General features: G+C 44.6%; 1 protein-coding gene across 4 annotated transcripts in view; it reads right to left on the bottom strand.

Moving 5' to 3' along the window:
* Positions 1-19,732, bottom strand: part of LOC139268083 (fizzy-related protein homolog) — a 69,936-nt gene extending 50,204 nt beyond the window's left edge. For 2 of the 4 annotated variants that reach the window (XM_070886094.1, XM_070886097.1), the window contains exons 1-2: positions 19,584-19,732; positions 8,513-8,738 (exon numbers count right to left, since the gene is read on the bottom strand). In XM_070886094.1, the coding sequence (XP_070742195.1) occupies positions 8,513-8,587 (75 nt within the window). In that variant the 5' untranslated portion in view covers positions 8,588-8,738; positions 19,584-19,732. Of the gene's footprint in view, positions 1-8,512; positions 8,739-17,283; positions 17,373-18,700; positions 18,746-19,583 lie in introns of those variants that run through there. The other 2 variants (XM_070886095.1, XM_070886096.1) reach the window with 2 other exon arrangements.
* Between the last annotated feature and the right edge of the window lie 7,832 nt (positions 19,733-27,564).

The raw sequence follows: 27,564 nt of genomic DNA, 5'->3' as shown, positions 1-27,564 counted from the left end.
ACTCTATAGGAACTGATCCAGAGAAAATGGAATGTTGGAAAATGACTGTCAACGCATCCACTATTTCCAAGGCCACCTCCTTAAGTACTCTGGGATGCAGTCCATCAGGCCCTGGGGATTTATCGGCCTTCAATCCCATCAATTTCCCCAACACAATTTCCCGGCTAATAAGGATTTCCCTCAGTTCCTCCTCCTTACTAGACCCCCCGACCCCTTTTATAACCGGAAGGTTGTTCGTGTCCTCCTTCGTGAATACCGAACCAAAGTACTTGTTCAATTGGTCCGCCATTTCTTTGTTCCCCGTTATGACTTTCCCTGATTCTGACTGCAGGTTTGATGCTGTGGTTAATGGGCATGGCGATTGTTTCCAAGGTAATAGCGTGAGGAGCACAGAGCTATCAAACATTTTGCCATTTCACCTGAAATGAAATACAGTTTCTGTTCTTTTCTGCAGCTAGTAGTTTTACGTAGCATTACATGACAGACACACAAATTACAATTCAAATGAATGTTATTCTGTAATAATCTGCACAAAATTGCAATTTCACCATTTTACTGATGAAAAGTAAAATTACCCTCAAAATTCCAAGCAAGCGTGTAGGTGAGAAGGTAGGCTGGAGAGAAAGTTGGAGTTAGAGGTTTCTAAGCACCATTATGAAATTCTAGCTCTACCTCGGTTTATCATTTCTAGAATCAGCTACTTTGACCAGTGACTTTTTGGATTTGCTCACTTGCTAAGGGTCGTCACTGACTGAAATCAAACAAGGTTTCACACTCAATCAAAACAGAGAGGAAGAAGTGGTGCTAAACACGCGACAGATGTAGTCTTGTACCAGAATCTGGTACAGGTGGTGCGACTGACTAATCGGGGGGGGGGAGGGGGCAGAGAATGTTGATGCGGGGGTAGGAAGAGGGGGGGGGGCAGAGAATGTTGATGCGGGGGTAGGAAGAGGGGGGGGGGGCAGAGAATGTTGATGCGGGGGTAGGAAGAGGAGGGGGAGGGGTCACAAGTGCAAAAGCAGCACTGAGGCAAGCAGCAAGAACAATCCTTTTAATAATGGAGTGGCAAGAACAATGATATCCTAGTTAATAGTTTGATATGTGAAGAACATATCTATAATTCATAAATATATTGAGTGTAGAATGTGTGTAAGCTCTCTTCCAAAGAAAATAAACAATTCAAGTATTATTTTTTTGTTGAAAAAAAAAACTGACATTACAAAATTATATTTCTAAATAAAAAACACATCTGTAATAAAATGTAATTGTTTAGTGTCTTAATTTGAAGGCTATGGAGCATAGCTGACGGCCTGGTACCATTAATATATTTTCCCATCGCTCTCTGCCGCCTTCTCAAATTTTCCCTCCTCATTCTCTCATCACAGCTCACCTGTGCTCGAGGTTCAGAAAGGTTTTCTCCTGCATTATCTTGCCGGTAAGCGACAGAAAGCAGGAGAGGACTATGAAGGCTGGGGTATCCCAACATTCATAGCAACAGTGAAACACTTCTATTAAATCTATTTCAAAAGTGGGCTTTCACCACTGTTTTGGACGATGGGCTAGTCCCACCCATTTCAGCAAGAGACATGCTACCAGCACTATGTATACATGCACAGGACTACAATCACATGCTCAAGACTCCCGTTACCAAGCTCATCATTGATTCAGAAGCTTTTTCCTCCAATGTCAAATTTTTTCTCCTCCTCTTCTGAAGCCGTTTGCACTCTGCTAATGTGCAAGGCACCTTGCCACTGGACTAAGACCTAGCTCTGTCAAGCCCGTATGGTGGCTGATGTGCAACGGCCACCGCACTTTAAAAAAAATCCACGCACAGGTATCTTCCATCCTTCAGGATGTAGTTTAGATTCTTCATTCGAAACACCTGTGAACTCATCCTTTTTTTTGGCGTGGAAGCAAGTCATCCTCGTTTCGGGGGACTCCTATCAATGAATGAAAGCTAAATTCCTAAATACTCTCTCGGCTATCTGACTCAAGTAGCCAATAATCGTGTGAGATTTTACAGTGATCATCTACCGGGCATTTGACCTCAAGCTGAACCCAATATATCACATGTGTGCAATTCCAGCAGGAGTTGATGGAAAGCAATCAGGAACAGGAGCGCTAGCTGACTTTCTGCTTTGTAAGCCAAGAGCACTTAGGCCAACTGTAGCATCTCTACCACTACCCCGGTCTAGATCAACTATCATGGGAACATAGGACCAGGAATAGGCCATTCAGCCCCTCGAGCCTGTTCGCCATTCAAAGAGTTCATGGCTGATCTGTATCCCAACTCCATCCATCCCCCTTGGCTCAATATCTCTCAGTACCCTTGGCTAGCAAAAATCTATCCACGTCAGATGTAAAATTATTAATGGAGCTAGCATCTACTCCTTTTTGTGGGAGAGAGCTCCGCACTTCTGCCAAACTTTGCGTGAAGAAGTGTTTCCTAAATTCTCTCCTGAATGGACCGGCTCTGATTTTAAACTTATGTCCCCTTGTCCTAGACTCCCCCATAGAAACATAGAAAATAGGTGCAGGAGTAGGCCATCCAGCCCTTCAAGCCTGCACCACCATTCAATAAGATCATGGCTGATCATTCCTTCAGTACCCCGTTCCTGCTTTCTCTCCATACCCCTTGATCCCTTTAGCTGCAAGGGCCATATCTAACTCCCTCTTGAATATATCCAATGAACTAGCATCAACAACTCTCTGCGGTAGGGAATTCCACAGGTTAACAACTCTGAGTGAAGACGTGCCTCCTCATCTCAGTCCTAAATGGCTTACCCCTTATCCTTAGACTGCATCCCCTGGTTCTGGACTTCCCCAACATTGGGAACATTCTTCCTGCATCTAACCTGTCCAGTCCAGTCAGAATCTTACACATTTCTATGAGATCCCGTCTCATCCTTCTAAACTCCAGTGAATAAAGGCCCAGTTGATCCAGTCTCTCCTCATATGTCAGTCCTGCCATCCCGGGAATCAGTCTGGTGAACCTTCGCTGCACTCCCTCAATAGCAAGAACGTCCTTCCTCAGATTAAGAGACCAAAACTGAACACAATATTCCAGGTGGGGCCTCACCAAGGCCCTGTACAACTGCAGTAAGACTTCCCTGCTCCGATACTCAAATCCCCTTGCTATGAAGGCCAACATACCATTTGCCTTCTTCACCGCCTGCTGTAGCTGCATGCCAACATAGAAACATAGAAGGCCAATCTATCCTTTAGAAGGTGCAGTGCCCAGAACTGTACAGTACTCCAGATGTGGTCTAACATAAAAACTGACTGCAAAAGCTTCTATAAATATGTGAAGAGAAAAAGATTAGTGAAGACAAACGTAGGTCCCTTGCAGTCAGATTCAGGTGAATTTATAATGGGGAACAAAGAAATGGTAGACCAATTGAACAAATACTTCAGTTCTGTCTTCATGATAGAAGACACAAATAACCTTCCGAATGTACTTGAGGATAGTAGGTCTAGTGAGAAGGAGGAACTGAAGGATATCCTTATTAGGCAGGAAATTGTGTTTGGGAAATTGATGGGATTGAAGGCCTATAAATCCCCAGGGCCTGATAGTCTGCATCCCAGAGTACTTAAGGAAGTGGCCCTAGAAATAGTGGATGCATTGGTGATCATGTCCCAACAGTCTATTGACTCTGGATCAGTTCCTATGGACTGGAGGGTAGCTAATGTAACACCACTTTTTAAAAAAAGGAGGGAGGGAAAAACGGGTAATTATAGACCTGTTAGCCTGACATCAGAAGTGTGGAAAATGTTGGAATCAATCATTAAGGATGAAATAGCAGCGCATTTGGAAAGCAGTGACAGGATTGGACCAAGTCAGCATGGATTTATGAAAGGGAAATCATGCTTGACAAATCTTCTGGAATTGTTTGAGGATGTAACTAGCAGAGTGGACAAGGGAGAACGAGTGCATGTGGTGTATTTGGACTTTCAAAAGGCTTTTGACAAGGTCCCGCACAAGAGATTGGTGTGCAAAATCAAAGCGCATAGTATTGGGGGTAATGTACTGACGTGGATAGAGAACTGGTTGGCAGACAGGAAGCAGAGAGTCAGGAAAAACGGGTCCTTTTCAGAATGACAGGCAGTGACTAGTGCAGTGCCGCAGGGCTCAATGCTGGGACCTCAGCTATTTACAATATACATTAATGATTTAGATGAAGGAATTGAGTGCAATATCTCCAAGTTTGCAGATCACACTAAACTGGGTGGCGATGTGAGCTGTGAGGAGGACGCCAAGAGGCTGCAGGGTGATTTGGACAGGTTAGGTGAGTGGGCAAATGCATGGCAGATGCAGTATAATGTGAATAAATGTGAGGTTATCCATTTTGGGGGCAAAAACACGAAGGCAGAATATTATCTGGATGGCAGATTAGGAAAAGGGGAGGTACAACGAGACCTGGGTGTCATGGTTCATCAGTCACTGAAAGTGGGCATGCAGGTACAGCAGGCGGTGAAGACGGCAAATGGTATGTTGGTCTTCATAGCTAGGAGATTTGAATATAGAAACATAGAAAATAGGTGCAGGAGTAGGCCATTCGGCCCTTCTAGCCTGCACCGCCATTCAATGAGTTCATGGCTGAACATGAAACTTCAGTACCCCATTCCTGCTTTCTCGCCATACCCCTTGATCCCCCTAGTAGTAAGGACCTCATCTAACTCCTTTTTGAATATATTTAGTGAATTGGCCTCAACAACTTTCTGTGGTAGAGAATTCCACAGGTTCACCACTCTCTGGGTGAAGAAGTTCCTCCGCATCTCGGTCCTAAATGGCTTACCCCTTATCCTTAGGCTGTGACCTCTGGTTCTGGACTTCCCCAACATTGGGAACATTCTTCCTGCATCTAACCTGTCTAACCCCGTCAGAATTTTAAATGTTTCCATGAGGTCCCCTCTCATTCTTCTGAACTCCAGTGAATACAAGCCCAATTGATCCAGTCTTTCTTGATAGGTCAGTCCCGCCATCCCGGGAATCAGTCTGGTGAATCTTCGCTGCACTCCCTCAATAGCAAGAATGTCCTTCCTCAAGTTAGGAGACCAAAACTGTACACAATACTCCAGGTGTGGCCTCACCAAGGCCCTGTACAACTGTAGCAACACCTCCCTGCCCCTGTATTCAAATCCCCTCGCTATGAAGGCCAACATGCCATTTGCATTCTTAACCGCCTGCTGTACCTGTATGCTAACCTTCAATGACTGATGTACCATGACACCCAGGTCTCGTTGCACCTTCCCTTTTCCTAATCTGTCACCATTCAGATAATAGTCTGTCTCTCTGTTTTTACCACCAAAGTGGATAACCTCACATTTATCCACATTATACTTCATCTGCCATGCATTTGCCCACTCACCTAATCTATCCAAGTCACTCTGCAGCCTAATAGCATCCTCCTCGCAGCTCACACTGCCACCCAACTTAGTGTCATCCGCAAATTTGGAGATACTGCATTTAATCCCCGAGTCTAAATCATTAATGTACAATGTAAACAGCTGGGGCCCCAGCACAGAACCTTGCGGCACCCCACTAGTCACTGCCTGCCATTCTGAAAAGTACCCGTTTACTCCTACTCTTTGCTTCCTGTCTGACAACCAGTTCTCAATCCACGTCAGCACACTACCCCCAATCCCATGTGCTTTAACTTTGCACATTAATCTCTTGTGTGGGACTTTGTCGAAAGCCTTCTGAAAGTCCAAATATACCACATCAACTGGTTCTCCTTTGTCCACTTTACTGGAAACATCCTCAAAAAATTCCAGAAGATTTGTCAAGCATGATTTCCTTTTCACAAATCCATGCTGACTTGGACCCATCATGTCACCATTTTCCAGATGCACTGCTATGACATCCTTAATAATTGATTCCATCATTTTACCCACTACTGAGGTCAGGCTGACCGGTCTATAATTCCCTGTTTTCTCTCTACCTCCTTTTTTAAAAAGTGGGGTTACATTGGCTACCCTCCACTCCATAGGAACTGATCCAGAGTCAATGGAATGTTGGAAAATGACTGTCAATGCATCCGCTATTTCCAAGGCCACCTCCTTAAGTACTCTGGGATGCAGTCCATTAGGCCCTGGGGATTTATCGGCCTTCAATCCCATCAATTTCCCCAACACAATTTCCCGACTAAAAGATTTCCCTCAGTTCCCCCTCCTTACTAGACCATCTGACCCCTTTTATATCCGGAAGGTTGTTCGTGTCCTCCTTAGTGAATACCGAACCAAAGTACTTGTTCAATTGGTCTGCCATTTCTTTGTTCCCCGTTATGACTTTCCCTGATTCTGACTGCAGGGGACCTACGTTTGTCTTTACTAACCTTTTTCTCTTTACATACCTATAGAAACTTTTGCAATCCGCCTTAATGTTCCCTGCAAGCTTCTTCTCGTACTCCATTTTCCCTGCCCTAATCAAACCCTTTGTCCTCCTCTGCTGAGTTCTAAATTTCTCCCAGTCCTCAGGTTCGCTGCTATTTTTGGCCAATTTGTATGCCACTTCCTTGGCTTTAATACTGTCCCTGATTTCCCTTGATAGCCACAGTTGAGCCAACTTCCCTTTTTTATTTTTACGCCAGACAGGAATGTACAATTGTTGTAATTCATCCATGCGGTCTCTAAATGTCTGCCATTGCCCATCCACAGTCAACCCCCTAAGTATTCATTCGCCAATCTATCCTAGCCAATTCACGCCTCATACCTTCAAAGTTACCCTTCTTTAAGTTCTGGACCATGGTCTCTGAATTAACTGTTTCATTCTCCATCCTAATGCAGAATTCCACCATATTATGGTCACTCTTCCCCAAGGGGCCTCGCACAATGAGATTGCTAATTAATCCTCTCTCATTACACAACACCCAGTCTAAGATGGTCTCCCCCCTAGTTGGTTCCTCAACATATTGGTCTAGAAAACCATCCCTTATGCACTCCAGGAAATCCTCCTCCACCGTATTGCTTCCAGTTTGGCTAGCCCAATCTATATGCATATTAAAGTCACCCATTATAACTGCTACACCTTTATTGCATGCACCCCTAATTTCCTGTTTGATGCCCTCCCCAACATCCCTATTACTGTTTGGAGGTCTGTACACAACTCCTAACGTTTTTTGCCCTTTGGTGTTCTGCAGCTCTACCCATATAGATTCCACATCATCCAAGCTAATGTCTTTCCTAACTATTGCATTAATCTCCTCTTTAACCAGCAATGCTACCCCACCTTCTTTTCCTTTTATTCTATCCTTCCTGAATGTTGAATACCCCTGAATGTTGAGTTCCCAGCCCTGATCATCCTGGAGCCACGTCTCCGTAATCCCAAACACATCATATTTGTTAACATCTATTTGCACAATTAATTCATCCACCTTATTGCGGATACTCCTTGCATTAAGACACAAAGCCTTCAGGCTTGTTTTTTTAACACCCTTTGTCCTTTTAGAATTTTGCTGTACAGTGGCCCTTTTTGTTCTTTGCCTTGGGTTTCTCTGCCCTCCACTTTTCCTCATCTCCTTTGTCTTTTGCTTTTGCCTCCTTTTTGTTTCCCTCGGTCTCCCTGCATAGGATAAGGGGTAGGCCATTTAGGACTGAAATGAGGAGAAACTTCTTCACTCAGAGTTGTTAACCTATGGAATTCCCTGCCGCAGAGAGTTGTTGATGCCAGTTCATTGAATATATTCAAGAAGGAGTTAGATATGGCCCTTACGGTTAAGGGGATCAAGGGGTATGGAGAGAAAACAGGAAAGGGGTACTGAGGGAATGATCAGCTATGATCTTATTGAATGGCAGTGCAGGCCCGAAGAGCCAAATGGCCTACTCCTGCATCTATTTTCTATGTTTACCAGGGCAAACTAACTCAGCATAAACCAGAGCTCACAACTCTGTATGGTTCAACTACTCACTGGATAAATTGACCAAGGCACATAGAAATGCTTTCTTACAAAATACACAAAAGCTCACCAATATACAATAACTTTAAAAAAATCCTGGGAGAATACATTTCAGATCATCCCTAGAATATTATGGCCACACCCTCAGATAATGACATGGTTTAGGTGCCTGTGAGGATCCCATCCAGTCTTTGGGATTGTTTAATCGCAGAGAACCGTATGAAATGTTTTCTATCGGAAGGGGAGCTACAAGTGCGTATTCTACATTAGGGTTGTGGCATATCACAATATTTTAAGTGAGGAACCTGAACACTTAGGTTTTGCAAGATAAAACCACTTTACAAAAGCACAATTCAGAATATTAAATACCAAAAGAATGGCATTTCTGTGAGAATCCCAAGTACATGTCAACCTTGCTGGTTAATTTATCCTAGGTACCAAAATAACATAAATCTCTACTCCACTAATGATGTGCTGAAAACATAAATTAACTTTCAAGCTACAAGCACATGGCACAGTATCTCCCTAGCAGTGAAATATGAATCTCTCTTTTGTAAGGCTAACTATAACTTATCATAACCCACTGCTGAACAAGCTGATGTTCCATTTTCACTTACCGGGGAAAGCATATTTTCAGAGACATTTTGGAAATGTGTTTGTCGAAGAAGCCTCCGCTCATATTCTTGGTCCATAATTCTGTGGTATACTCGTGACAGTGTGAATAGAGTTGGGAGTCGGCAGAACCAGAGCAGATAACACTGTCAGTCACTAGAGGATACAAACTCCCAGTCACCAGAGGATACGAACTCCCAGTCACCCTGCAACCTTTCCTAATTTGCATTCCTGCAACAAGAAAACACAATTATGCATCTAAACTAATAAAGATACTCACTTTTTGGATAAATACACATTGGTTTTGTAACACAATTGCAACCCTACAAGATTTTTCACGTGCTGACGCTGTCCAGTTTACAACATGACCGAAATGAACATTGTATGTCTTCTGCATTTTGTACAAACACAGTCCAGCCTCTGATTCACTTGATCTACATGGGGGTGAAAAAACATTGATGTTATGGAGCAGTGTCTAAAGCTTCACCATTGATACTCTGTACAGATCTTTTGTTTTGGTGCAGAATGCCATGGTACTAGTCTCAAGTTTATTTGTGTGAAAATGGAGATTTAAATTAAATGCTGTTGCAGTATTGTAAAAAAAGACCGACAGCTTAAGAAAATCTCTTGTGATGTTGTACACGGTAGAGTTTAGCAGCGAATAGGTCAATAACTACCCTTAATATGCCTGAAAATGCTCCTCTTGCTCAGCAGGTTTTCTTAAGGTAATTTGCTTCACTAGGGAGCTGCACAGCCATAAGGGAGTCATTTGATATAACAATGATGGTAGGTAAAAGCATGTGCCTTCTTGATCTTGGCTCACTCATAAATCTGCCTGCTGGAGTGTAGTAATTCTTAGTAGCTGATTCTAGGAAATTGTGATGCTATCGGCAGCTGCACAGGGCTCCTAAAGGGGCCTTTGCCATAAAAATGGCTGCTACAATCAGTCCCGATGCCTGTACGCAGACTTCAGCTATGCTTGAGGCTCCCATTATAAATGCAAATAGGTGGGATGGATGTCCAAGAATTCAAAATATTAGCAGGAACATCATGTACCTGATCTGGAAATTATTACTTCAGCAGTGCCCCCAATGGAGCAGAGTTTGAATCTTTGGCAAAAAAACACTCTTTCTTTCCCTCCCCTGCTCCCCAAATGGGAATTGTTGTACAGATGCACCTTTAATTTTTTTTATTTCAAAAGGAAGAACAAACAAGCATTTATATAGCATCTTCCACATTCCCAGGACATTACAAAGCACTTCACAGCCAATGAATGACTTGCTAGTTTCCATATAGCAAGGTCCCACAAACAGCAAAGGAGATACAAAACCCGTTGATCTGTTTCAGTGATGTTGGTTGAGGGATAAATGTTTGCCAGGAAACTGGGAGACCTGCAGAACTTATTTGATTAATGCCATGGGATTTTTGACATCCACCAGAACAGGCAGATTGAATGAGATCTGAGGCCCAATGTCTCATCTGAAAGACAGCATCTCCAAAAACAGCACCTCCTCAGTGCTCCACTGAAGTGTTAGCCTAGATGAGGTGCTCAAGTTGTAGATTGGGGTTTGAACCCATAATCTGACTCAGCAGCAAGCTTGCTACCACTGAGTCAAGCTGACACTTTCAGGCAGAATCAGCCATCTCCTTCTGAATTAGTGCTCTAAGCTTCTGGACCCAATCTTTCACTGACTGGAAAGAAAGGTCCAACAAACTGTAAAAAACATGATTAGAGAGAGAAGCTTTTGGATGTACTTGGGGAACATCTGATATAGACAGAAGTGGTCACGTAGCAAGTTTCAGTGTGAAGACAGATGCACACAGCTTGTAATCACCAACATTTGTATTCTATTACAATAGTTGTGCATAAATAGACACTGTAGCAATTCATTGCAATACAAACTGCTCACTTGAGTCTTGCTGTAATGAGATATGCACATGTCATCTATTTCATATGCTAGAAAATACCAGTTTCGGAAGTAAGCAACTTAAACTAAGCCAGTGATACTCAGGCCAAGTTCAGTATAAAGTGATCCTCTTGGTGTATGTGCATTTCCACCTTCTACATAGAGATTACAGCACGGTAACAGGCTACTTGGCCCAACCAATCCATGTTGGTGATTATCCTCCATACAAGCAACAGTCATAATCTTATGTGCCTGCCTTGTTCCTGTATCCATTTATTCCCCCTTCCTTCAATAATATCTAACACATTCTTATATATTGACATGGGCCCCGAGATTCACGGTCCTGGGAAGGACCATTACGGCCCGTTTGCAGCGGCCATTTGTCAAAATCGAATGGGCGCTGCTTTGGGCTCAACTGGTCGCCCCAACGTAAATTAGGCCCAAGTGGTCTTGCAGCGTTATGGGCCACCGCGACGATCGACCGACTCTCGTGGCAATGTGGGGCTTGCGGCATTATTAACACGGTAAAAGAGCACACTGCTATCGCTCCGCCCCCGGACCCATTTTCAACGTTCAGAAGCCGGCCCTTCAACTGACGGTGCCCCCACCAGCTTTTAGGGCTGGTGCAGAGTGGCAGAGATTTCGGAGCCGGTTTAGCTAGACGATAGCAGCTGTGTCGGCAGCAGAGAAGTCCAGTAAGTGGGGGAGATCAGTGAGCTCCAGACGGGGCGAGATCCCGGAGCCAGTTCCGTATTGCTCAGCAACAAGTCCAGGAGATTTCCCGCATTTTCTGTTTTTATTCCAGGAGCCTCTTCAATGGATCAGAGGAGTTGAGCACAGAATCGCACTCAAGGGGAGAGAGAGAGAAGGCGAGGGAGGGGGCGAGAGCGAGAGCGAGAGAGCGAGAAGGAGGAGAGGGAGAGGGAAATCCCAAGATTCACAAAGAGAAAACTGAAATCTCAATCCAGGGGCTCAGACTGGAAACATCGCCCCAGCCCAGCATTCCACGCAGTAACAAATGGGAATCCGTTCCACCTCCGCCGCCTCCAGGCTAGATCCAATCCATCCTCTGTCATCGAACTAAAGTACACAGACGACACTTGCGTCTGCACACAGTCGGAGGCCAAACTCCAAGCCATCTTCAACACCTTCTCCAAGGCTTATGAAAGCATTGGCCTTACACTAAACATCTGTAAGACAAAGATCCTCTATCAACCTGACCCTGCCACACAGCACTGCCCCCACCCCCGCCGGTTATCAAAAGCCATGGTGAGGCCTTGGACAACGTGGACCATTTTCCATTCCTCAGGAGCCTACTGTCAGCAAGAGCAGACATCAATGACTAGGTCCAACACTGCCTCCAGTGTGCCAGCGCAGCCTTCGGTCACCTGAGGAAGAGAGTGTTTCAATTCTGGCACCAAGCTTATGGTCTACAGGGCTGTATGGCTCAGAGATGTGGACTATATACAGAGGACACATCAAAGCACTGGAGAAGTACCACCAACGCTGCCTCCCCTGTGGCTGACTCATGGGTGTGGAAAGGCCGCTGTCTTCCCCGTGTAGAAGCTGCCGATGTCCTTCTAGGACGTCCTTGAGTAGCTTTGGGCCTGAAAGGACTGGCTGGAGACTGGTCAATACTTTCCTGGGAGGTTCAGTCTGGCTTGGCACGGGCGAGGCCACGTGTGGAGGCACTGGCGGAGTGACAGGTCTGGGGCCAGGAATGCTGCAAGCCGGAGGGAGCGCATCATCCGTATCCTGGCCTGAGGAGCTGGAGTAACTCACCAGGGGCAGCACAGTAACACCACCACCAATCTGAGGGAGCTTGGGTCGGTGCAGTGGCACCACGCCAGAAGGTCCCCTGTGGCCCGTGGTGGACCCAGCCGCGAAAGCAACACTGAGGTCTCAGGGGGCATCCAGCTGAGACTGCATGCGAGCAGCCACAGTCTGAAAGCCACCAGATATAACAGCACTTAGATGCTCCGTCGATTCTTGCAGAGCTGCGGCCATCGCAGCACCAATACACTCGTTCCCTCGCGCCTGTGCTGCAATAGCAGCTGCCACATCACCCTAAGGGTGAATTTCCCGTGGGAATAACGCCCCAATTAAGACTGCAATTTTCAGGTTTGAAGGGCTAATAAGACTGGAACGCTTTTTTGTGGTCAAGAATTTGGATGCAATGGCCGACAATGATTGCGGCGTTAATCGGAGGAAAAAGCTCTTACTACCACCAGCTTTCTGGCGACACTGAATTTCGGGGACATGATCTCTACTTCAAATTACAGTCTCACCACCCTGTGTAAAAAAAAGTTTCTCCTGCCCTTTGTCCTAAATCTCTTGCATCTAATGCTGTACTCTACTGTACCTTCATTCTAGGCCCCTCAATTACTGGAAACAGTCAATTTCTATCTAATCTCTTCATAAAGTTAAGCAGCTCCATCAAATTACCCCTTATTCTTCTCTGTTCTAATGAAAACAACCCCAATTTTTCAAGCCTTTCTTTGCATCTATAAAACAAGTTTCTCGTTGGTCTAGGGGTACGATTCTCGCTTTGGGGTTATTACTTGAAATTTGCGAGAGGTCCCGGGTTCAAAAAAATCCCGAACGAGCACTCAGTTTACCCACGAATTTGGCATTGGAACCGGTTCTGGGGGAGGTGGGACCAGTACAAACCGGACGGTCTGCACCTGGGCAGGACCGGAACCAATGTCCTAGGGGGAGTGTTTGCTAGTGCTGTTGGGGAGGATTTAAACTGATATGGCAGGGGGATGGGAACCAATGCAGGGAGACAGAGGGAAACAAAAAGGAGGCAAAAGCAAAAGACAGAAAGGAGATGAGGAAAAGTGGAGGGCAGAGAAACCCAAGGCAAAGAACAAAAGGAGCCACTGTACAGCAAAATTCTAAAAGGAAAAAGGGTGTTAAAAGAACAAGCCTGAAGGCTTTGTGTCTTAATGCAAGGAGTATCCGCAATAAAGTGGATGAATTAACTGTGCAAATAGATGTTAACAAATATGATGTGATTGGGATTACGGAGACGTGGTTCCAGGATGATCAGGGCTGGGAACTCAACATCCAGGGGTATTCAACATTCAGGAAAGATAGAATAAAAGGAAAAGGAGGTGGGGTAGCATTGCTGGTTAAGGAGCAAATTAAGGCAATAGTTAGAAAGGACATTAGCTTGGATGATGTGGAATCTATATGGGTAGAGCTGCAGAATACCAAAGGACAAAAAACGTTAGTGGGAGTTGTGTACAGACCTCCAAACAGTAGTAGTGATGTTGGAGAGGGCATCAAACAGGAAATTAGGGGTGCGTGCAATAAAGGTGCAGCAGTTATAATGGGTGACTTTAATATGCACATAGATTGGGTTAACCAAACTGGAAGCAATACGGTAGAGGAGGATTTTCTGGAGTGCATAAGGGATGGTTTTTTAGACCAATATGTCGAGGAACCAACTAGGGGGGAGGCCATCTTAGACTGGGTATTGTGTAATGAGAGAGGATTAATTAGCAATCTCGTTGTGCGAGGCCCCTTGGGGAAGAGTGACCATAATATGGTGGAATTCTGCATTAGGATGGAGAATGAAACACTTAATTCAGAGACCATGGTCCAGAACTTAAAGAAGGGTAACTTTGAAGGTATGAGGCGTGAATTGGAGAGGATAGATTGGCGAATGATACTGAAGGGGTTGACTGTGGATGGGCAATGGCAGACATTTAGAGACCGCATGGATGAACTACAACAATTGTACATTCCTGTCTGTCGTAAAAATAAAAAAGGGAAGGTGGCTCAACCGTGGCTATCAAGGGAAATCAGGGATAGCATTAAAGCCAAGGAAGTGGCATACAAATTGGCCAGAAATAGCAGCGAACCCGGGGACTGGGAGAAATTTAGAACTCAGCAGAGGAGGACAAAGGGTTTGATTAGGGCAGGGAAAATGGAGTACGAGAAGAAGCTTGCAGGGAACATTAAGACGGATTGCAAAAGTTTCTATAGATATGTAAAGAGAAAAAGGTTAGTAAAGACAAACGTAGGTCCCCTGCAGTCAGAATCAGGGGAAATCATAACGGGGAACAAAGAAATGGCGGACCAATTGAACAAGTACTTTGGTTCGGTATTCACTGAGGAGGACACAAACAACCTTCCGGATATAAAAGGGGTCGGAGGGTCTAGTAAGGAGGAGGAACTGAGGGAAATCCTTATTAGTCGGGAAATTGTGTTGGGGAAATTGATGGGATTGAAGGCCGATAAATCCCCAGGGCCTGATGGACTGCATCCCAGAGTACTTAAGGAGGTGGCCTTGGAAATAGTGGATGCATTGACAGTCATTTTCCAACATTCCATTGACTCTGGATCAGTTCCTAGGGAGTGGAGGGTAGCCAATGTAACCCCACTTTTTAAAAAAGGAGGGAAGAGAGAAAACAGGGAATTACAGACCGGTCAGCCTGACATCGGTAGTGGGTAAAATGATGGAATCAATTATTAAGGATGTCATAGCAGTGCATTTGGAAAGAGGTAATATGATAGGTCCAAGTCAGCATGGATTTGTGAAAGGGAAATCATGCTTGACAAATCTTCTGGAATTTTTTGAGGATGTTTCCAGTAGAGTGGACAAGGGAGAACCAGTTGATGTGGTATATTTGGACTTTCAAAAGGCTTTCGACAAGGTCCCACACAAGAGATTAATGTGCAAAGTTAAAGCACATGGGATTGGGGGTAGTGTGCTGACATGGATTGAAAACTGGTTGTCAGACAGGAAGCAAAGAGTAGGAGTAAATGGGGACTTTTCAGAATGGCAGACAGTGACTAGTGGGGTACCGCAAGGTTCTGTGCTGGGGCCCCAGCTGTTTACACTGTACATTAATGATTTAGATGAAGGGATTAAATGTAGTATCTCCAAATTTGCGGATGACACTAAGTTGGGTGGCAGTGTGAGCTGCAAGGAGGATTCTATGAGGCTGCAGAGCGACTTGGATAGGTTAGGTGAGTGGGCAAAAGCATGGCAGATGAAGTATAATGTGGATAAATGTGAGGTTATCCACTTTGGTGGTAAAAACAGAGAGACAGACGATTATCTGAATGGTGACAGATTAGGAAAAGGGGAGGTGCAAAGAGACCTGGGTGTCATGGTACATCAGTCATTGAAGGGTGGCATGCAGGTACAGCAGGCGGTTAAGAAAGCAAATGGCATGTTGGCCTTCATAGCGAGGGGATTTGAGTACAAGGGCAGGGAGGTGTTGCTACAATTGTACAGGGCCTTGGTGAGGCCACACCTGGAGTATTGTGTACAGTTTTGGTCTCCTAACCTGAGGAAGGACATTCTTGCTATTGAGGGAGTGCAGCGAAGGTTCACCAGACTGATTCCCGGGATGGCGGGACTGACCTATCAAGAAAGACTGGATCAACTGGGCTTGTATTCACTGGAGTTCAGAAGAATGAGAGGGGACCTCATAGAAACATTTAAAATCTGACGGGGTTAGACAGGTTAGATGCAGGAAGAATGTTCCCAATGTTGGGGAAGTCCAGAACCAGGGGACACAGTCTAAGGATAAGAGGGAAGCCATTTGGGACCGAGATGAGGAGGAATTTCTTCACCCAGAGAGTGGTGAACCTGTGGAATCCTCTACCACAGAAAGTTGTTGAGGCCAATTCACTAAATATATTCAAAAAGGAGTTAGATGAAGTCCTTACTACTAGGGGAATCAAGGGGTATGGTGAGAAAGCAGGAATGGGGTACTGAAGTTGCATGTTCAGCCATGAACTCATTGAATGGCGGTGCAGGCTAGAAGGGCCAAATGGCCTACTCCTGCACCTATTTTCTATGTTTCTATAGTGAATCTGCGCTATACCCACTCTATTGCCTGAACATCCTTCTTATAGTCTGGAACCCAAAAATGGACTCAGTACTCCAAGTAATGTTTTACATAGATTTGCCTTTTCTATTTTCTTCACAAACTCTAGTATAAAGCTCAGCAGTACAATCATTGGTATGCTTAATCTATGGTTGCTACTGGTTCAGGAATGCAGTACTTTATAAAGTGTTTAATTCACTCTTGCAAATAATTAGTAATTATTATAGCAACATTTACTAGTTTAGAATTAATTCTCATCCTCCTCTCTCCTTTCACCACTTCCTTCTTGAAAAAGCTGTGCTCAGTCAGTCGGCAGTCCAGACTAGTTTGGGCAGCAGTCTATTCTAGAATTATCGCTGCTGGTCCCATCATTGCTCATCAGAATTACTCAAAAGTGGGAAAAGCCTCCTTGACAACTCTTTCCATCGCTTTCCCTCCCCTACCCCCAGCAAGATAGAGCAATTTTGTGGAAAGGAAAATCGACTAAAAATAGTTTATAAAAGAAAGACAAATCTGGATGCCACGAAGTTGGGAGTGCAAACTCTGGTCCTTTAAACCGTTTTCTCACAGCTCTGCTCCTAGAGTTACCAGGATGTTCACAGCCTATAATCATGAAGTATTTAAGACTGCATCCTGACAGCTTACTGTTACTGAAAGCCTGTTATAATGCATACCCCCTTAATAATGAAAAGTTTCACAAGCCCCAGTGTAATTAGTCAGACTATTCTATATAAAATTTACCTCAAAATAACATTTTAAAGTGCTCAGCATTATAAAATCCCAGCATTATCAAATCAAATTCTATTGCATCACAAAATAATTTAATCTTCTACTGGGCCTGGTTGTTTGAGTGAATTGACTCTGGACATGCGTAGAATCCTACCTCACTTAGTGTAGGATTTATCCATATTACCATAATGGGAGTTAATTTTAAGTTGAAAGAATTCTGAAAATATTATGCAATTTAAACCCTTTATTTTGACTACAGGATAGTAAGTTAAAAAGAAAACACTACATAACCTGTGCTAGGCACTGAGGCATCACTCTCGACCATCTGTCCTGCAGCACGTGAATGATGAGAAAATGGTACAGTAGTTCAAATCAGGAGGCTAGATACATATAAAAAAAATGATACAATGAATCAGGGAAATTAAATCTTATGGAATCTAACTGACATTGTACAGATGGTCTTCCTGGATCATTCCTTTAACTGGGACATGATCTTGCACAAAATTCAAATAGCTGAATCCAAAGAAAGGCCAAAAAGAATGTATTGAATTCAAATGAAAAGAGCACACACACACTATTCCAAGAACTGATGTCCTGGACTTCTGTGATAAAATAATCAACTTAAATGGAGGGGGAAAACACATTCACGATGAACATTATATAAATCATGGTTAACTCAATTTAAGTACAAAGAAACATAAAATTCAATTCCATTTTCAACACTAGTATTAATTTGTATAGAAAGAATGACTCTTGCCCAGATTGTGCACTTCACCGTGCTTATCCCTAAAGTGCACAAGTTCACCTTGTGACATCATTTAGATCAATTCTGTAAAGCACAGGCATTTACAGTGAAATGCACTTTTTGGATATTGCCTCCACATAGCATGCAGTCCCTCTTCCATTCTCATCTCAGTTTAGTTTTCCTGCTTCTCATTCCACCCCATTCCATTTTTATTTTACTGAATTCCCTGCTATGAACAGTGAGAGTTATAATGAAATAAATGTTTGCAATGACATGGGACAAACCACATCCAACTATCTCTCCTCCACATAACATAGCACACTTTAAAATTGAAAACTTTTTAGATTAGGATTTTTCCACACATATAATGCATGAAAAATCTTACATCTGCATGCACATCTGGACTACCTTTTCCATTTTAAATTCCTACATCTACGTTTATAATGGAAACTATCACTGTAAACTTGTCATGCTGTAAATACACCCTTCTGCTAGTGGTGACACTTCAGCACCACAACTGGTGAGAGGTTGTAATTACATGTGACAAGTTTACATAGGCAGTTGCCATTATAAATGCAGACATAGGAATATAGAAGAGATAAAACAAAATCCGTTTGACTTTAAAATGGGGTCTGAATTAGAGATGCACACTCTGGTCCAATTATCCCCTGGCCCTTGGGCACACTTCACATGAAGACGCCCTTAGGCCCACTTCAAATGAAGACTATACTTGATTTTGACACCATATGTACGAGAGACCAGCTGGTAAATAATAAAACTGAGACATCACTGTCTGTGGAGCCCAACTGAGAGATTTTCTTTATGCTTAGACCAAGTTAAAATATCTCATAAGTACACAATTCCTGCTGCAAATGAAGCTGGATTTACTAATTAGCATATATTATAAATAATGAATAATTAATACTTTATTCAGTAGTATCGTTTATACAATGGTATCGTTACCTTAAAAAGGCTGATAGGAAATCTTAAAACGTCCTTTGCCAATATCTTAAAATTCGATTAAATACCACCTAAATAAAGAAAAGTGGCGAAATATAAAATGACAGCGTCAAAGGCCAAACTGTACTGGAAATCCGGTCACAAATGGAATTGAAAAGATCAGTAAGTGGTAGCCAATGTCCAGAATTCGAGATGTAACCAGCTTACTTTCCACACTCCATAAAAACATTTTTAAAAATCCAAACGCTCGCACGAAACACGAGTAATTCCTTCCCAGTGTCCACTTAACCAAACATGGGCTGGTAAGCGACTTTCGTAATTAACTCAACGCTCACAAATATACTTCTCTCAGTCTGCAACTAGCCGCTCCAAACCCTTCGAAAAAGTTCCCAGCACTCAAGAAAGGAGTTGTGCTTCGACTACTAAATATATACACACACATCAAATTTTTACAATTGCAAACACACACACACAAATTCTAAAGCAGATCCGGAAGACAAGTCTACCTTGTCAGAGAATAAAACGATTACAAGTCAAATATGTTGCGAGGTTTTAATTAAAGTTGCTGGAAAAATCACAAGAAAGTGCAATTGCCGACTACATGGTGGGACAAGGCCAGGCTAATAGCAACAAACCTGGTTACCAGGCAGTTGTGTCAATTTCACACCACAACAAAATCCTAAACATTCCAAAATGGAACACGTCGCCTCAAAATGACCAATACGGGATCTCCGGGAACACAATGGAAACATTGTATCGAAATGTATCAACATTCGGCAGTAAAATGCCTCTCGATCACGTCTTTCGACTTCTGTTGCCAATAACGCCGACTACTATTAAAGCAGAGTAGTCAGGACAGAGTTTCCTAATATTTAGGTTTTATTACCTTATCATCGTGCTGGTAAAATAATATGCTCCTTCGACATGGAATGCCTAAATTGATCAATCGCCGACAACCTCATTTGAAGATGACAAAATAAAAAAAAACCTCCGGTTCCCATTCAGCCTGTTTATAAAGAATCCATACTCAATATGGCTCCGTGGCAAGAAAGTGCACAGCACTATGGGAATGGTTACCATAAAAGGGAGGGTTACATTTCATCACAGATTGGTACTCTGTGAGTGAGAAATATTTTACGGGGGTGTGTATTTGCAATCACTTGTATTCATTTAGAAGAAACATTGCCGTCTTAAATATACATCTTGTTTGAACGGGTGTTTTCAATGTCCCTGCTGGTAATGACGAGTAGTGGTTATTCCTGAATTAGGAGGCAAGTACAGCTAACCAAAGGCTCCAGAAATCCTGTAACGTCACTGAAATCCTGACGCTTGCGAATTTCCAACAAATAAAATTGTGGGAAAACATGAATGCACTTAGCTAAACTTTCTGTGTGACCGTCATCATTGTGGTGCAATTGCGTGTTTTGGGGGCGGGGAGGAGGTCGAAGAGCTATTGCCTTGTTATAATGTCACACACAAGCTGTGATCTGTTTTGAAACATTAGGCAAAACAAACGAATCAGGATTTGCAAAAATATTTTTTTCTTGAAGATAATATCCCTCCAAATAGTATGAATCCTAGTCAAGTAATAAACTTTTATTTCAAGATAAAATAAATAATTGCAGCTCACCTGTTGAATTATTTCTGTTTATGTTTTTGATGACTAAAGTAAATGCTATGGCATCAATATTATCATTAGTACAACATTCCTGGAATAGGGCAGGGCCGGTTCATACGATTATAGATCTGACAATTGCCACTATCTGTTATGTATGTAAACTTTGTAATAGTGTAAGACTTGCCACCAGGGGGCGCACCGGTTGGAGACCCAAGGGTCACCTGCACACCTCGTGCAAGCAAGTATAAAAGGTTGTCTGCCATGCTGCTTCTTCACTCTGTAGTTTGATTAAAGAGACTAGGGTCACATCAGTTTGAGCTTACAGCTTACAGTCTTGTGGAGTTATTCTGAACATAATAATTGGCGAACTTTCACGCGGTTATGGCTACTGTTGGTATTCTTGAGAGATTTGTTGAGGGTGATGATTGGGAAGCCTTCGTTGAGTGTCTTGACCAGTACTTCGTGGCCAACGAGCTGGATACGGAGAGTAACGTGGTCAAGCGCAGGGCGATTCTCCTCAACATTTATGGGTCCACGATATATGGCCTCATCAAAAATCTGCTAGCACCGATGAAACCAACGGACAAGACATATGCAGAGTTGTGTACGCTGATTCGGGAACACCTCAAGTCGAAGGAGAGCATCTTGATGGCCAGGTATCGCTTTTATAAGCACCATCGCTCCGAGGATCAGGATGTGGTGAGCTATGTCGCCAACCTAAGATGCCTTGTGGGACCGTGCGAATTTGCCAGATTTTTTGGGAAATGTTGTAGGACTTTATCGTGCTTGGAATCGGCCACGAGGTCATTCTTCACAAACTGCTGTCTGCCGAATTCCTAGATCTGAGGCAGGCCATCACGATAGCCCAAGCTTTCATGTCCACGAACGATAACACTAAGCAGATATCTTCACAGCATCGAAGCTCACTGGCAAGTACTGTGCATAAAATAATGCCTTCAGCAGGCAGAACTGTACATGGCAAAGCTACACGCCTGCAGAGGCCAGACCTAGGATGACTCAGGGTCCGCCGTGGAGTGTGAATGCGAATCCATTAACACCATGTTGACGCTGCGGGGGAATCATAGAGCCCATCAATGTCGATTCAAGCACTATGTGTGCAAAGGCTGCGGAACAATGGGGCACCTCCAACGAATCTGTAAACGTGCTGCGACTCACCACGTGACAAAGTCAACAGAAGATGACCAATCCGGCACGGATCATGCTGAACAAGTAAGAGAGGCAACTCAACCTGAGGCTGAAGCGGAAGTGTATGGGGTACACACCTTCACCACCAAAAGCCTTCCGATAATGTTGAAAGCAAATTGAATGGCATTCCAGTTTCCATGGAATTGGACACGGGGGTGAGTCAGTCAATTATGAGCAAGAAGGCTTTTGAGAAACTGTGGGGCAACAAGGCACAAAGGCCAAAACTATGCCCGATTCATACAAAGCTGTGCACTTACACCAAAGAGTTCATACCAGTCATTGGCAGTGTGGCAGTGAAGGTATCGTACGATGGAGTTGTGCATGATTTATCACTATGGATTGTACCAGGCGATGGCCCAAAACTGTTCAGCAGATGCTGGCTAGGAAAGATCCGATGGAACTGGGACGGCATCAAAGCACTGTCTTTGGTGGATGACGCCTCGTGTGCTCAAGTGCTAAACAAATTTCCGTCACTATTTGAGCCAGGCATCGGCAACTTCACAGGCTCCAATGTGCAGATCCATCTAGTCCCTGATCCACGGTCCGTTCTTCACAAGGCCCGAGCGGTTCCATATATGATGCGGGAGAAAGTCGAGATCGAACTGGACAGACTTCAACGAGAGGGAATCATATCGCCAGTCGAGTTCAACAAGTGGGCCAGTCCAATTGATCCAGTGTTGCAAACCGATGGCACGGTCAGAATCTGTGGAGACTACAAAGTAACGATCAACCGAGTCTCGTTACAGGACCAGTACCCACTACCCAAAGTGGAGGATCTGTTCGCAATGTTAGCGGGGAGAAGTCGTTCACCAAGCTGGATCTAACCTCTGCTTACATGACACAGGAGCTGGCTGAATCTTCGAAAAGATTGACGTGCATCAACACGTACAAAGGACTGTTCATACACCACAGATGCCCTTTCGGGATTCGCTCAGCTGCTGCCATCTTCCAGAGGAACATGGAGAGTCTGCTGAAATTGGTTCCGCGCACCGTTGTGTTCCATGACGACATCTTGATCACTGGTCATGACACCACCGCACACTTACACAACCTGGAAGAGATTCTAAAGCGACTGGACAGAGTGGGACTCAGGCTGAAACGCTCCAAGTGTGTTTTCCTGGCGCCAGAGGTCAAATTTTTGGGGAGAAAGATTGCGGCAGATGGCAGCAGACCCACGGACTCTAAGGCGGACGCCATAAAGAATGCACCCAGACCACAGAATGTGACGGAGCTGCGTTCATTCCTGGGACTCTTCAACTATTTTGGTAACTTTCTACCCGGGTTGAGCACTTTGCTGGAATCTTTGCATTTATTGCTACGTAAGGGTGATGACTGGGTTTGGGGTAAATCTCAAGATACAGCCTTTGAGAAGGCCAGAAACCTACTATGTTCTAACAAATTACTTGTATTGTATGACCCGTGTAAACATTTAGTACTAGCTGGTGACGCATCTTTGTATGGGGTCGGTTGTGTGTTACAGCAAGCCAATGTGTCAGGCAAACTGCAACCGGTTACATATGCATCCAGAAGTCTAAGGCTGAAAGAGCCTACAGTATGGTTGAGAAAGAAGCATTGGCATGCATTTACGTTAAGAAAATGCACCAATACATATTTGGACTCCGGTTCGAGCTCGAAACGACCACAAATCGCTCACTTCACTGTTTTCAGAAAGCAAAGGTATTAACACCAATGCTTCGTCCCGCATCCAAAGATGGGCACTAACATTATCTGCGTATGGCTGACTATGTAATCCGCCACAGACCAGGCACTGAGAACTGTGCTGATGCCCTCAGTCGACTACCATTGCCCACCACCGGGGTGGAAATGGTGCAACCCATAGACCTGCTTCTTGTAATGGATGCTTTTGAGAGCGAGGGGTCACCCGTCACGGCTTGCCAGATCAGGACCTGGACTAGCCAGGACCCTGTGCTATCACTAGTAAAAAACTGCGTTCTTAATGGGAGCTGGTCGGCTGTTCCCAGGGAAATGCTAGACGAAATTAAGCCGTTTTACCGACGCAAGAATGAAATGTCCATCCAATTGGATTGTCTCCTATGGGGGAATCACGTGGTTTTGCCAAAAAAAGGCGGGGAAACGTTTATATGCGAACTACACAGTACCCACCCAGGCTTAGTCATGATGAAGGCTATTGCCAGGTCGTACGTTTGGTGGCCCGGCATTGACTCAGAATTGGAGTCATGCGTACACCAATGTAACACTTGCTCACAGTTGAGCAATGCACCAAGGAAGGCCCCACTGCGTCTGTGGTCACGGCCCTCCAGGGTCCACATAGATTTCGCTGGTCCATTTCTTGGAAAGATGTTCCTAGTAGCAGTGGACGCTTACTCTAAATGGATTGAATGTGTAATAATGTCATCATGTACGTCCACTGCCACCATTGAAAGTCTCCGGGCCATGTTCATCACTCATGGTTTGCCCGACATCCTTGTTAGTGACAATGGACCATGTTTCACTAGCTCAAAATTCAACGAGTTCACGACCCGCAATGGCAGCAAACATGTCAAGTCTGCCCCATTTAAGCCCGCATCCAACGGTCAAGCAGAACGGGCAGTCCAAACTATCAAACAGAGAAACGTGTGACGGACGGTTCCCTGCAGACCCGGTTATCTCAGGTTCTGCTCAGCTACCGCACGCGACCCCACTCGCTTACCGGGGTTCCCCTGGCAGAATTGTTGATGAAGAGACCACTCAAAACCAGGCTCTCCTTAGTCCATCTGGATCTCATTGATCATGTAGAAACCCGGCGTCACCGGCATAACGTGTACCACGATCACGCGGCTGTACCGTGTGACATTGAGGTTAATGACCTGTATTTGTTCTTAATTACGGTCATGGTCCCAAATGGGTTGCTGGCACTGTTTTAGCCAAGGAGGGGAATAGAGTGTTTATTGTCAAACTTCTGAATGGACAAATGTGTAGAAAGCATTTGGATCAGACCAAACTGCGACTCAATGACAACCAAGAACAGTTTGAAGAGGACATTACCATCATTGATCCACCAACACACACCCAACCAGCAATCGACCTCACTGTCAACCACGAGGATGAACCCACCATGCCCGACAGTCCGATTAGACCAGCCGCGCTGCAGTCCAGCAATGATCCGACCAACTCACCCATACCAGGACTTCAACTCAGACGATCAACCCGGGAACGTAGAGCCCCGGATCGCCTCAACTTGTAAATAACTTGTATCTAAGACTTGGGGTGGGGTGGGGGGGGGGCGGGGAGCGGGGGAGTGATGTTATGTATGTAAACTTTGTAATAGTATAAGACTTGCCATCAGGGGACGCACTGGTTGGAGACCCAAGGGTCACCTGCACACCTTGTGCAAGCAAGTATAAAAGGTTGTCTGCCATGCTGCTTCTTCACTCTGGAGTTTGATTAAAGAGACTAAGGTCACATCAGTTTGAGCTTACAGCATGCAGTCTTGTGGAGTTATTCTGAACATAATACTTTCCACTTACAACTACAACAACACTCAAGAACATTAGGAACATTAGGAACAGGAGTAGGCCATCTAGCCCCTCGAGCCTGCTCCGCCATTCAACAAGATCATGGCTGATCTGGTCGTGGACTCAGCTCCACTTACCCGCCCGCTCCCCATAACCCTTAATTCCCTTATTAGTTAAAAATCTATCTATCTGTGACTTGAATACATTCAATGAGCTAGCCTCAACTGCTTCCTTGGGCAGAGAATTCCACAGATTCACAACCCTCTGGGAGAAGAAATTCCTTCTCAACTCGGTTTTAAATTGGCTCTCCCGTATTTTGAAGCTGTGCTCCCTAGTTCTAGTCTCCCCGACCAGTGGAAACAACCTCTCTGCCTCTATCTTGTCTATCCCTTTCATTATTTTAAATGTTTCTATAAGATCACCCCTCATCCTTCTGAACTCCAACGAGTAAAGACCCAGTCTACTCAATCTATCATCATAAGGTAACCCCCTTCTCTCCGGAATCAACCTAGTGAATCGTCTCTGTGCCCCCTCCAAAGCCAGTATATCCTTCCTTAAGTAAGGCGACCAAAACTGCACGCAGTACTCCAGGTGGGGCCTCACCAATACCCTATACAGTTGCAGAAGGACCTTCCTGCTTTTGTACTCCATCCCTCTCGCAATGAAGGCCAACATTCCATTCGCCTTCCTGATTACCTGCTGCACCTGCAAACTAACTTTTTGGGATTCATGCACAAGGACCCCCAGGTCCCTCTGCACCGCAACATGTTGTAATTTCTCCCTATTCAAATAGTATTCCCTTTTTTTGTTTTTTTTCCCAAGGTGGATGACCTCACACTTTCCGACATTGTATTCCATCTGCCAAACCTTAGCCCATTCGCTTAACCTATCTAAATCTCTTTGCAGCCTCTCTGTGTCCTCTACACAACCCGCTTTCCCACTAATCTTTGTGCCATCTGCAAATTTTGTTACACTACACTCTGTCCCCTCTTCCAGGTCATCTATGTATATTGTAAACAGTTGTGGTCCCAGCACCGATCTCTGTGGCACACCACTAACCACCGATTTCCAACCCGAAAAGGACCCATTTATCCCAACTCTCTGCTTTCTGTTAGCCAGCCAATTCTCTATCCATGCCAATACATTTCCTCTGACTCCGCGTACCTCTATCTTCTGCAGTAACCTTTTGTGTGGCACCTTATCGAATGCCTTTTGAAAATCTAAATACACCACATCCATCGGTACACCTCTATCCACCATGCTCGTTATATCCTTAAAGAATTCCAGTAAATTAGTTAAACATGATTTCCCCTTCATGAATCCATGCGTCTGCTTGATTGCACTATTCCTATCTAGATGTCCCGCTATTTCTTCCTTAATGATAGTTTCAAGCATTTTCCCCACTACAGATGTTAAACTAACTGGCCTATAGTTACCTGCCTTTTGTCTGCCCTCTTTTTAAAACAGAGGCGTTACATTAGCTGCTTTCCAATCCGCTGGTACCTCCCCAGAATCCAGAGAATTTTGCTAGATTATAACGAATGCATCTGCTATAACTTCCGCCATCTCTTTTAATACCCTGGGATGCATTTCATCAGGACCAGGGGACTTGTCTACCTTGAGTCCCATTAGCCTGTCCAGCACTACCACCCTAGTGATAGTGATTGTCTCCTCCTTTCCCACATTCCTGTGACCAGCAATTTCTGGCATGGTTTCTGTGTCTTCCACTGTGAAGACCGAAGCAAAATAATTGTTTAAGGTCTCAGCCATTTCCACATTTCCCATTATTAAATCTCCCTTCTCATCTTCTAAGGGACCAACATTTACTTTAGTCACTCTCTTCCGTTTTATATATCGGTAAAAGCTTTTACTATCCGTTTTTATGTTTTGCTCGACACCATCCAGAACAAAGCAGCCCGCTTGATTGGCACCCCATCCACTACCTTAAACATTAATTTCCTCCATCAATGATGTACCGTGGCTGCAGTGTGTACCGTCTACAAGATGCACTGCAGCAACTCGCCAAGGTTTCTTTGACAGCTCCTCCCAAACCCACTTTCCTCCACCACCCAGAAGGACAAGGGCAGCAGGCACCTCCACGTTCCCCTCCACGTTTCCCTCACACACCACCCTGACTTGGAAGAATATCGCTGTTCCTTCATTGTCGTTGGGTCAAAATCCTGGAACCCTCTCCCTAATAGCACTGTGGGAGTACGTTCACCACACGGACTGCAGCGGTTCAAGAAGGCGGCTCACCACCATCTTCTCAAGAGCAATTAGGGATGGGCAATAAATGCTAGCCTTGCATGGCCCACATTCCATTAACACATCTTTAAAAAATGGCATAATGGGGACTGCCACCTTGTGGTGGGGTAAAGAGGGGGAGAGGATGGGGGACGAGAGAGAGGGGGAATAGGATGGGGGACGAGAGAGAGGGGGAATAGGATGGGGGACGAGAGAGAGGGGGAGAGAATGGGGAGGGAGAGAAAGGGGGCGAGGATGGGGGACGTGAGGGGGAGAGGATGGGGAGGGAGAGAAAGGGGGAGAGGATGAGGAGGGAGAGAAAG

This window comes from Pristiophorus japonicus, chromosome 8 (assembly GCF_044704955.1).
Source record: "Pristiophorus japonicus isolate sPriJap1 chromosome 8, sPriJap1.hap1, whole genome shotgun sequence".
NCBI lineage: Eukaryota > Metazoa > Chordata > Chondrichthyes > Pristiophoridae > Pristiophorus > Pristiophorus japonicus.
This window is presented reverse-complemented; position numbering and strand designations above follow the sequence as displayed.